Raw genomic sequence first — 12544 nt, forward strand, 5'->3', positions numbered from 1 at the left:
ATGTGTGTGTTTATGAAGACTAAGGAGGCAAATAGACACAAACGTGGAGTTGTAAACATCACTGCATACAAAGTGGAGATGGTTGCGTGCATCATTTTTGGTGTACTGACAAGCACAAACTCACAACAACTGTAGCTTTTGGTGCTGACTGTAACAGGCTGGTACTACCTTAAATGAGGACCATGTGCTTAAATGCTTAAACCTCCATGGCATTTATTCAAACTGACCCATTCCTGCACCCTTCTGTGTTTCAAAATAGATGGAGTCCTAATTCACTGGTGACTTACAGAATAAACAGAAATTATTAATCCTGTAAATAATTCTAGTCTTACTAGATGTGTTGCTTTCTTTCATGTGTAGGTGTGAACGAATGTGTAGGAGGGTATTGGTCTTGGCAGGAGCAGGGTGAAATGCAGGTGTATGTGGAAGGAGGTGTCCAGGATCACTGGGAATGCAGAATGCTTCCCTGTACAGATAGCACTACAGAAGGAATCACAAAGATAGAAAGGAGGGAGAGAAGTGAGTAAGTAAGATTCACAGAAGAACGTGAGAAAATGCATTCAGATGCCCAGAGTGAAAGAAGTGCTAATTAAACTGCAAAAACACCAGTTCAGCTCTGGCAGTTCATAGTAACACATTCTTTATTATTGCATAATTACTGACTGCTGAATGCTTGAAAATGCACTTACATCAAATAAACATCTTGTAATGTACTACTGGTCTAAGTAGACCTTTATCTTTATAAACTATAATTGGAGATCAATCATTAGCCAGTAAGCACATAACCTGCCCTGTCTGCACAATCAGAGTGAGAACTGGTAAATAAATGACAGGGCAATAGGGAATTGACAACTCGGCCAAAATCTGTGCGACCTTGTGTCTCACATGCTTCAGAGTTTGCTGGAGACTTGGGGACAATCACCCCCACTCCTAAAATGCTTGGAGGTTGACGATGCCAGAGTTGGAGAAGTAATGGAGCTGTTTTACCCTACCTCAGGCACTTTTGCCTTTCACATTGAACTCACTAGTGCTCTGGCCTGAGTCTCTTTTCAGATATGATACCTTGAAGAGCCCCACGAATTGCTGAGAAAAGGGGGTGGATTCAGAATGATCAAAGGCATTGTGGTTGGTATTTATAATATTTAAAATGTTGAAATATGTATATGTAAGAGGAGAACAGATCCCCCCCCCCTACAGATAGTAAACAAGAACTTAGTAGATCTTAAACACTTCATATTTATTGTACATTAAATAAAACAATTTCAGGTAAGTTGAGAGACCGATGGGTTGGATTTAGGAAATCAGAACTTCTATAGGAAGATATGTTCAGCTTAAATGATCATTACGTACATACATATTAGTTACATTATAGTAAAACCATATTGTGTTAAACAATTCCCAGGTGAATAAGATACATTATCAAAGAGGTATGTATTCCAAGGGTCTTATTGCACAGCTATTGGCTAATCTGTGTACTTCCAGTCTGAGAAAGATATGCTTTGTGCCACCAAGTACAGGCTCTGACTGCCTCCTCATGTTTATTACACAGTTTCTCTCTTTCCTCATTAAAAAACAGAACACAATCTCAAACAGAAAATAAAGCTGAACATTACAAAATGTGTGTTGTCTTCAGTTCATTTCATTTCAACCCCAAAGCAATCCATGCGTATTCTTTCTTTTCAGTAAGAGCAGATAGGGAAACCAAAAGAACAATTAAGGAAAAAAAAAAAAAAAAAAGGAAAAAAAAATCTCCAACCGCACGTTTTTTTTTTTCTGTCATTGCAAGAACTCAAATGCTGTTACTCTGATACCAACTTCCAGTGCAGTGGGAGGACACACTGTGGACGGACTCTCACTTGGCTTCAGTTTTGTCTGCCTGTACTTCACGCATATACGAATCAATGATATGCGGAGGCACTCCATCCATCAATAGTCTGAAGAACGAAAGCCCACCTGCAAACGAGAAAAAAGAGAATCTTCAGGTTGAAGGTCCCTGGAGCAACAGCTTTAGTACCTTTATTTTCTGGCATAAATGACAAGTTTTAGTCAGTCCGTATTGCATACTTTTGAGATGTGGTAAAATTCAACCCTGTTCAAAAGTCCAGCATGAGACTTTACCATTATTTAATGGGTGCTGTACAGGCATTTCCTGTCCTCTTGCACAGGGGGAATTTAATTTCTAGGGCATCATCTATTCAGTCATTTATCTCATCCCATGCAATAGTTTATGATAAGCTTCACTTCAAATGACTCTCCTGGCTTTCCATCAGTCTGGGTGGAGTATGGTCAGAGATGGAAGTCAGTACAGGGGCAACAGTGTAGGAAACACCTGACTGGGATGAGTTGGAAAACATGCAGAGATACTCAGTTTATTCTAGTTTTGGGTCTTAGAATGGTTTATATGTATTTAGCAAAATATTTACCGTGCTGCTTGAAAATAACAATTGGGATGATGTATGTGAAAGTATTTTTCATATGGAAAAAAGCCACGATTTTAGATATAGGTGCCTTTAGCCTCCAGAGAGGGATGATGAAAGTTGAAACTTTCATTTGCTGGGGAAGTCTGAAGAATCATTTTGGATTTGCTTTTAAATTCAACTTTGAATTTTGCTTTTTGTTAGGGTTGTTCAGCCTGGAGAAGGTAAGGCCCCAGGGAGACCTTAGAGCACTTTCCAGTACCTCTTAGAAGAGAGATGGGGAGGGACTTTTCACAAGGACATGTAGTAATGAGGCAAGGGGTGATGGCTTCAAACTGAAAAAGGATGTGTTTAGATTAGATACAAAGAAGAAATTCTTTACTGTGAGAGTGGTGAGGCACTGACACAAATTGCCCAGAGAGGTTGTGGGTGCCCCATGTCACTGAAATAAAAGTCACAGAAACTAAACACATGGGTATTTCTGTTCATTGAATTGATATTAATTAGATGATTTCCAAATGATATTTGGAAGAAAAAGGGAAAGATAAATATTTTGCTAAAAACTTTAGAAGCTGCCCCTTCTCCAGACAAATGGTGTCATTTGCTTATAAAAAAGCTGTATACCATTACTATTCCCCTTACAACTCTGCATGAACATCGTGTTCTGTAGGTTGAAAACCACCCGCTGATAACTGCACTTACCTTCTGAGCTTTTTCTGGAACACACCAAAAGCTTTAAAGCAAAAGTACATTGCCAGGATGAAGGTAGCACTGAGTGCTTCGGCTAAATGCAATTGAGCTGATACTTACACACAGCTTTTATCCCGAGTACAGATTTTTAAGAATTTATAACCTTTATTAACACAAGGATTATCCAATTAAAGTGCTATTAGTTACTAGCGATTATGAGACTGCGCTGTCTCATTTAACACCGTCATTGTGGCAGAACTGTTCGCTCCCAACTGAAGGTAGATGCACAATACAGACAAAAAAAAAAAAAGAAGCATGCTTTTTGGCATTCTTTCAGCTCATGGAATGCATGAGCTGTCCGAGTACGAGTCATTCAGTTTTAAATGAAGTTAACTGTGGAATAAATATTTCGTTTATTTAGAGGTATATTCCTATAAAAAATAACTTACTGTAAATGCAAATTGCTCTGTTATTGCTTGTATTTATTCATGCTAATTAATCATGCTAACTCATGCACTGTTGGATTTCATTGAAACATGCACGATTAGAAGATAGTGGGATGTACTACTAAGAAGAATTACCGTAACAAGCAATTATTATAACAATCTGAATTTATATGCATTAAAATTATCAGGCTACTAACTGTAAAAAACATTTTCATTAAGTGATATAATGAAAATCATGCCATACTAGGCAGACATCGTATGACCTGTAAACAGACATAAGCTTCATATGCAAGAACCATATGAAAGCTTACCTTAGATGACAATATACATTCAAAAATCCTTACTGTGGGATTACTAAGGGAGAGAGAGAAAGAGAAGGAATAATTTAATTGCAAACACAAAAGTGGAGAGAAAATATTGAGTGAAATTATTATTACAATTATGTCAAGATGATAATTTAATCCTTAGTCATGTAAAATATGTAGGAATAGAAGCACATGAAGAGTAAAAGGTAGGGATCCAGTTCCACTTCAAAATTGTCATTAATATGTAAAAGTTATATTAATATGTACAAGTAACTATAAAACCTGTAATTAGTCTAAAGTATAGATTGGAACCAAATTATGCAAACTATATTTATGACAAAGGTTTCCAAATGTAGCTTCAAAGAAGCTAACACATATATATATATAGTATTTTCCACCAGGGAAAAAAGCACACACAGAAAACACTGAAGGAGATATATATATATATATATATGTTGAAACTCTGTAAGGCAAAATAATCAAGTACAGACTAATTACATACCTGTGCACTAGAGTATGTACTTTGTCATATATCCACATTTACATTACTCAAAGCATGCTATTTAGTCTGAAGGAGCTCTTACTTTTAATTAAACATTTTGAATCTATAAAACAACCGTATATATACATTTATATATGTGTTTTTATGTAAAGGCACTCAACTTGGTAACTATTGTAGCCTTTTAAGAAAAAGACCTTAGTACTTCAAAAGCTGCAGGAATGTTATCTAGTCTGATCTAACATGTTTTAGATTTGGAATTGTAAGTTTGGATGATAATATACTGCAGACTGGTTTCTGGGCATCATTGTAATTTTAAAAGTGCACTGTCAATATTTTGACATTTGGGCAAGGTTGCAAGAAAACACATTTCCATACAAAGAGCAAAAATCCCTGAACCCCACTGAACTTAATGTAAAATAAGTTCTAGAAGAAATAAAGTAAATGAAGTAAAATGTTTTGCTTGTAAGTAATTAAGTCAAGATTTCATCCTTAAATTAAGTAGGTTAAGCTCAGGTATGGATTGTCATTCTGAGCACTAATTTGTAACCAAAAACTAATCTGTAATAAAGAATGTCTTTTAAGCACAGCAAATGACTTTATGATGCTTCTGTTCCTTCAATAATTCTACAAACTAACTGAGAGATGTTTTTTTAAATGCAAATTTCATTCTTCTGGAAATGTCTAAGTGTTGTGGTCAAAGGTATTCACAGTCATTAAATAAATTCTTTATAGGTACAGGTAGTCCTATGAAATGTGTCTAAAACCTTAGTAATTCTGATGTTAAATACCCATATTCTTGATTAATTTGGCCTTCTTTGCTCATGTGACATAGACAATCTATGCCATGAGACACTAGCTAGTTTATTCAAAAAAGGAAATAAATACACACTTTGCATGCAGAAAATGCGTTTGCATGTGGAAAGAGAGGAAGGGAATGAAATGGAATGTCCAGAGGAGTATGCACATTATAAACCTGATTATTCCCCGCCAAGCAGATTGGTTCTCCTGGGTTAATTACTCCATGATAGATCACTGCAGAATTAGAATATTTATAGTGGTATTTATTTGCATTTGAAATTCTTCACAGTTGATCTTAACACCTTTTAAAAAAATATTTCTTATACAGCAAGTTTGCTATCACCAACCAGTCAGAGTGATCACCAACCTGGATTTCACTTTTAAGATAAAAAGTCCTCCAATGCCATTTTTTTCGTGATAAAAGAAGTACAGTGCCTTATCTAATTCTTTTCATTGACCTCAGTGAGACTGATATGGAATCAGTTCCTTACTGCTTCTAACATGAGATTTAGAGCCAAATTTAGGTATCTACCTCAACAAACTCAGAAGATATATATGTTGTTTTCTGTGGTAAGATGAGTATGGAACATGGAATGAGATTCTGTTTATGCATTATCTTTCAAGATAGATGAGGTAGAGTTATTCTCTTCTCTAAGGTCTATTACATGACTTTTTACAGCACACTTGTATTTACAAAAAAGGCCACTGTATGTGCAATTGTACAGAGCAGCTCGTATAACTGCCATCTTTGAGTTCACGCAGCAAAACTTAAAACCAAAGGACAAAATACTGTCTATCTGAAATAACATCATTACATGCAAAACCTCTTTTGAGGACAGAATTAGTTTTTATTATTTCAATTGTTGTGCTCATAAGTTTCAGGAAATGAGAATTAAATTTAGCAATGACTAGGGGCCATTGCTTTTACACCTAAAGTAGTGTAAGCAAATGGCTAAAAATGTAGAAATATATAGCATCCTGATAGCATTCATAGCCAGAGTGTTCTTAGCTAGTCAGGTATTCAAATATTATGCAAAATCAGAAATGCTGGGCTGTTCTGTGACGTTCCTGGGGCTGAGCATGAATATGCATGATAAATTTCAGATCTCCCATACGTCAGAGATAGATGGCCGAAAGGAATTCTAGCCAGTGTAAGGAAAAATAGCTTGCTAGGATATGTACTGTTGCATGGCATAGAGCTCTTTAGCATGACTTACTAGTAAGTAAATAATACCTACTATTTGTAGTAATAGCACTGTACCTTGTGCATTCACCAGACAGGTAGCATAGCCTTGAGCCTGTTAATCTTATTCAGGAAACATTCAACTATCTCATCATTTTACAAATCCAGGCCTTAATTGTTACTTGCTGGAATAAAGCTGAACCAATTTAAAGCTATACAAATGAAAACACAAACACACACACACACACACTGAAATTCATTTCCAGTGAGTCAGAAATCCGTAGGTCTCTGCTCTGCATCAGTGTGATGAGCAGTCATCCGAAGAGCCCTCCTAAATGAACAAACAGGCTGGGAAACTTAAAAGAATGATAATTCAACATGTAAGTCAGTAGAAGAGAGAAATAAGATGTAAGTATGTTTTTATATTCTGGATGTTTATTGGGAATTTGCTAAATTTGCATAGAGCAAACCCTGAGCCTACCCTGGTTTGCTAAGCCTCAGCTGCTGTATTCACTTAATCCTGTTCACCTTGAATCCATCAGTTGAATCATGAGCTAGGGAAGGTGGGGTTTAGGTTAAGGAAGCAGCCCATCATATGGCTAATAAGAGATAAACAACACATTATTTTCTGAACATTATATGCAAAAAACTTCTTGGTAAAACAAAGGACATAAATGAACATCTTGTATTTAAAACGTAGTATTTGATTGTACTATAAGCGAAGTGCTGAGGACTGAAAAACTACAACCGAGTGTAAATGTGCATAAGAATCTTAGGGCTTGGGAACTTAAAAAAGGTTAATGAAGTAACAACCTAACTTGGCTTTTCAGTATAAAAAAGATAGACTAAGCAATCTTCTCAGATGATGAGGTCTTCTGTTATACTGTGAAACAGAGAGTTTGCTTCTGATTAAGGACAACAATCTTCCTTGCAGTACAAGGGCATCACCTTTTAAACACAGTATCTTAAACGATAAAAACTAAGAAACATATTATGCATATTTCCATTACGTTAAATGTTCAACTTCATAATCCAAACATTTATTGAAATGTCTTCTTGCTGGCAAATTTGAGCTGTGGGACAAGATACATCAGAAAATACAGAAAATGGAAATTGAAGTAAACACAAGACAATCCATAAAAATATTAAGTGTGGTTTTCATTACAGACTAGCATGATGGAAGTAATATAATTAGGGCCATATCACCTAAATCTCCTCTAAATTCCTTAGTTAGACACTTCCTATTGGCTGGCTTTAGCCAGCTTTCCTTACTTATAACCTCAGATTAATTTTTTCAGAAATACTTAGCTTATTTGACAGCTAAAACTAAAGCCTTTGGTGGGAATTAGTCCAGCTAAATACAACCCTATCTTTTCCTAGGAAGAAATTTTCTGGAAAATATGGTCATGAGATTATTCGTTAGTAGTCCAATCTAGAACCATTTGCCATTCATGATATTCCAGTCAATTCTAAACTACATGAAATCCATAAAATTTATCTGGTAATAAAATCAAAAATAGCTCTTCAGTTGTAGAAGGATTTTGCAAAATCCATGGGTTTATAGACTCTGTTCTTAAAGAAAATGCAGCAAGTATATCAACTAGTTTGTGTCCTTCGAAACAATACTACTTTTTGCTACATGATTTGTGAACAAAGTTCCTTGGATGTAAATGTTTGGTTTGTTTAATAAATAGTTTTAAAGCAGACCAATTCTGCCCTGAACTAATCCTTCTTCTTTCTCTCCTTCTCCCCTTGCCACTTCCTTCAGAGAAATGCCTCTTATCTGAGATGGCTTTCTTAATGTTTTCCCAGAGAGCTCTATGACTGAGTTTTACTGGAGTGTCTCAGGTAAATGTCACAGCTCTGAGAATTACAGTCTACCATTCTGTCATTTGTGAAGAAGTCCTTGAAATCACTGAAGATGTGAATCGGCACTGAGGAAAATGAAATATAGCATAAGCGTAGTAGGCTGGTCCTCAAAAAGAAAACAAAGCAAACAATATAGTTTCTTTTGTCCTTAAAAAAGTTATTATTTGATTATAGGAAGGTAAGAAAAGCTGTTTGAACTCCCTTTTGCATCTGCCTTGTGTACTTTCAGCTCCAATTCAGACAAACGGGGCCTTTGCAATGTTTTAAAGACCTTACCTTTTACTTCCAGTTTGCAGTCCACTTCTGCCTCTCCAAGTTCATTGACTGCTCGGCAGGTGTAAGTACCTCCATCGTAGGGACTGGGTTTGCGGATCTCCAAGGTACAGACACCTTGGTTGCTGAACATTCGGTACCTTGGGTCGTTCATTATAAGGACTTTGTTTTTCAGCCAGGTTATTTTTGGCTGTGGTAAAAAAAAAAAAAAAAAAAAAAAAAAAAAAAAAAAAAAAAAAAAAAAAAAAAAAAAAAAAAAAAAAAAAACAAAAAAAAAACAAAAAGAAAAGAAAACCCACATGCACAAATTGTGAACTGAAGTATTTTATCAGTTAAAGCAATCCAGAAATTATGGAAAACAGATGAAGTACTGATAGAAGGCAAACTAATTCTTAACTCAAAGATAAACATGAGCTGCATCATACCTCTGTTTTTAAGCACGGGTTTTTTTTCAGTGCAACTCCTATCACATAATTAAAGTCATAAATATAAGCCTGTTATCAATACAACAAGGACTGTGCAATGATAGCAAACATCTGAGCAATAGCTTTTGACACCCAATTACTCTGAGTTAACAAGAAAAGCATGTTTTTCCACAGCAATTTGCACAGTCAGAAACTGAAGGTGAAGAGTGAACTGCAAACATGTTCTTAAACACTCTGGAGTTCTCATTTTACTAGGCCAGCTTCTCACAATCGAGAATAGATCACGAAAAGACACAGTTCAAAAGAAATCACGAGACACATTGTGCAGTGGGTCTGAGAAACAACCTGGTCCCCAGAGTATTCCTGCAATGTGCTTACTTAAAGAATAATTAGCTTTTTATAAAATAATTATGGCTTTATTTTTGTAATAACCTTTACTGATATATTAATTTTACAGCGGTTGTCAGTGTGGGTCCCAGGATAGCCCAGTCTTTTCCTGAGGTTCTGCCCTTTCACTGAGTTATTTGTGGATTAACTATTATAGTGCCTACAGCACAAGTATGTAGGTCTTTTTTTTTTTTTATTTTTGCCTTCAGCCTGGCTTGTGAGCGAGGCAAATGGCAAAAGTGGTATTACAATTTGCGTTGTCAGGTTAAACTCTCTCATGTTTTAAGTGATGTTGTTAGGAGCTGTGCTGTACCTTGGGGTTGCCCCGAACACTGCAGTTCAAAGTAGCATTGTAACCAGCGATAGCAAAGGTGTTGACTAGAGGCTGAGTAAACAACGGCCGTTCACTGAAGTCAAAATCGTCGTAAACTGGATACTTGTAGACTTTGCCTATGAAAAGAAAATAAAAAAAATTATAAAAAAAGTGTTGGCATGTAGATAAATACCCAAGAATCTTAAGTGGCTACAAAGAGTCAGTTCTGATCTGCACTGTGACTCCAGTAATTGCACTTGTAGGGGAGGCTGGAAGTGCACCTGCAAAGTGACTATAGGCCCTGGCCATGCTACAGTGTTGATGTTTGAGAGCTTCTCTTTATTTCCTGTGCAGGTGGTATATAACCAAATAACACGTGTATATTCCACGTCTTTGCCTGCTTGCCCTGCATCTTACAGAACAGGACATATCATGACCGATGTACTGCAAGATGCCTACCTTTGACAAGCCTTGTTCACTCTGTTGCCAATTACTTTTCACAGTTTCTTCTGCTTACAAATTGTCTCAGTATCTGAAAATCCATTTTTCTTTCTGCTTCAGACAGTGCACTAATAATACAGACACCTGAGGGGATGTAGTTTCTGTACAAGGAAAACATGGTAGTAAAATGTGTTTTCTCACTGCCACTTTATCCCTGCTCTGCAGTGAAGATTACCATCAGTAAATCCTCTTCAGCCACAAACTCAACCGGCATTTAAAACAGCCGGACAGACAGACAGGCATCTGTTCCTGTGCACAGGTATGATCAAACATCATTGCTTCACTCAAACCTGATCCAAGCTCTCATACTGACTTCTGTGCAGCTTAGGCCTGATACTTGCTCTCATGAGAAAAGGGCAAGTAAGCAGTGATGATAATCTATTTCTATAGCCACTCCTTTGTTCATGACCCTATTTCTAAAAGAGAAGACCTTCAGTTCTTCAGTCTGGTGGTGTGGGTTGCACAGGTTGTCTGTCCTCTGCATCATGGCAGTCATGTATTCCTTCCTTTCAGACAAACAGATGATCTAGTTTGATTTTCTCTCCGTGAGCCACTTGTTTGTACAATGCCCCTCCATAAATGGGCAAGTTTTTTTAGTTTGTTTTTTTAAAGTTTACAGTACCATTTCAAACTGACAGCTTCTAAAATGTCAGGATTTTTCACTGCAGGATCAGAATTTGTCCAGCCTCACCCTCAAGAGATGAGAAGCAGGATTTATGCTTTTCTGTTGGATCCTGCCTAATATGGAGGGAGCACTTGCACAGCTGATGCCAAGTCTCCACTGGGAGGCAGTGACCCACCGCTTCTGACAGAACAGCTGCTTTAATCCTCTTCCAGCTCTTGTCGGCTTATATCTGCCAGTGGTGATGTAAGTCTGAGATCCAAGACCATAGGAAATGACAGACCATGGGAAAAATGTCCCACTCCTGATTAAAAACAATGCCTGTGAACTGTGTGGACAAACCACGAAGTCTTAATAGGAAGTGCCCTCGCTGCTGGTTGCACCTGGTCTTGGTGCTAGGAATGCCTCTGAATGCTTGAGAGATATGGCCTTTACCTCTGATCACCCTCCAGCCTCTGAGCACCCCTACCCCTTCCCTTTTGACGAGGAATGGATAATTAGCTAACCGTCCTTTGCAATCAAAGCACTCTCTTTGGTCATCGTTGCATCCTCGCTGAGGCCACACATGTTCTCAGCGAAGACCCTGAAGTAGTACTCGTTTCCTATGATGAGCTCATTGATGGTGGCACTGGTGCGATGGTAGTGCTCGATCACTGTGAACCATTCCTGAAAGGCACAAACACAGAGGGTGAGCTTCCCCACAGCACCCTGCACCTCGCAGACATCAACTGGAAGAATCATCAAGCTTGTGGGAGTAGGTTTTTCTTTTTAAGGGAATGTTAGTGAACACTGAAGTAGTGATGAAATGAGTGATGATGAGAACACTGCAGTGAAGAGAGAACACTGATGAACAGTGAAGGCCAAATGGAAAGTGAACCCTCCTGAATTGTTACACTCTGGTAGCTGGAAGGGTTTGTTTTAGGCAATCCAGTATTACAAAGGTGGCGTTGTGTGAGCAAGGCAGGCTCCCTCCTTCCTAATTCAGGCTGCTGACAGACAAAATACAGTTGCAGATAAGAAATCTGCATCCTTGGGGCAAAGGCAGTAACACATGCTATTCTGCAGTAACATGCACTCACAAGAGGCCACTGCACTAATTCACCCTCTCTATCACAGGTTGAGTGTTCATGAGAAATGTAGTTTTATGCTGGTGATCTTCTGATATCTAAAGGCTTATATGGGGAAGTGGGGTTTAGTGCTTTAGTCTTGCAGCAGTAATAGGACATGTGAACTCTGTCCTAGTACGCAATGCTTAAATAGCAATCTGATATGAAAGAGATTAATGCTAAAAACTCAATTAATATAAACTGACCACAGCAATGTTTTTGCTTTTCCTTACTCTGCCCTACATAGTTTTCTTGCTTTTCTCAAGATGAACTTCTGCTGAGTTCCCTGTACCACAGTTTGCACTGATATTTGGTCAACTTTAAGAGCCAAAGTTCCTTTGGGAAAACAGTTTTCTGTAGAAGGCCAGCTGTGCCAGAATTGCAAAATGCACCATCACAGATAATGTGAGGAAACTGTGACCTGTATGATTCATGTCACACTGGACTCTAGACGCTGCTGTTGTTACTTTCTCCTTAGCACAGTAATTTAGGGAGAGGGGATTTTGTTATGATTTCTGTACCAGAGACCATATGTTCTTAAAGTCTCAAAAGAAAAAAAAAAAAAAAAAAAGAAAGATGGAAATGGAAACAGTGGCACAGGAAGAATGAACTGATCAGATCATGAAGCAGACAAACATATTAATGCAAGGAGACAGGGGGAGGGCACCAAAAGATTCTCTTTGATAAGGTAACTCTCAAAATGTTGT

General features: G+C 37.6%; 1 protein-coding gene across 2 annotated transcripts in view; it reads right to left on the bottom strand.

Annotated features, from left to right (window-relative positions):
* Positions 1-1212: 1212 nt before the first annotated feature.
* The window catches only part of MYBPC1 (myosin binding protein C, slow type), a 75455-nt gene continuing 64123 nt past the window's right edge, over positions 1213-12544 (bottom strand). The window contains exons 25-29 of one of the 2 annotated variants that reach the window (XM_027881143.1): positions 11238-11397; positions 9609-9745; positions 8487-8673; positions 3865-3907; positions 1213-1953 (exon numbers count right to left, since the gene is read on the bottom strand). In XM_027881143.1, coding sequence (XP_027736944.1) covers positions 3894-3907; positions 8487-8673; positions 9609-9745; positions 11238-11397 — 498 coding nt within the window. In that variant the 3' untranslated portion in view covers positions 1213-1953; positions 3865-3893. The remainder of the gene's footprint in view (positions 1954-3864; positions 3908-8486; positions 8674-9608; positions 9746-11237; positions 11398-12544) is intronic. The other variant, XM_027881144.1, reaches the window with a different exon arrangement.

This window comes from Empidonax traillii, unplaced genomic scaffold, assembly GCF_003031625.1.
Source record: "Empidonax traillii isolate 1590-97213 ecotype Southwest subspecies unplaced genomic scaffold, ASM303162v1 scaffold84:size2688230, whole genome shotgun sequence".
Classification (NCBI taxonomy): Eukaryota; Metazoa; Chordata; class Aves; order Passeriformes; family Tyrannidae; genus Empidonax; species Empidonax traillii.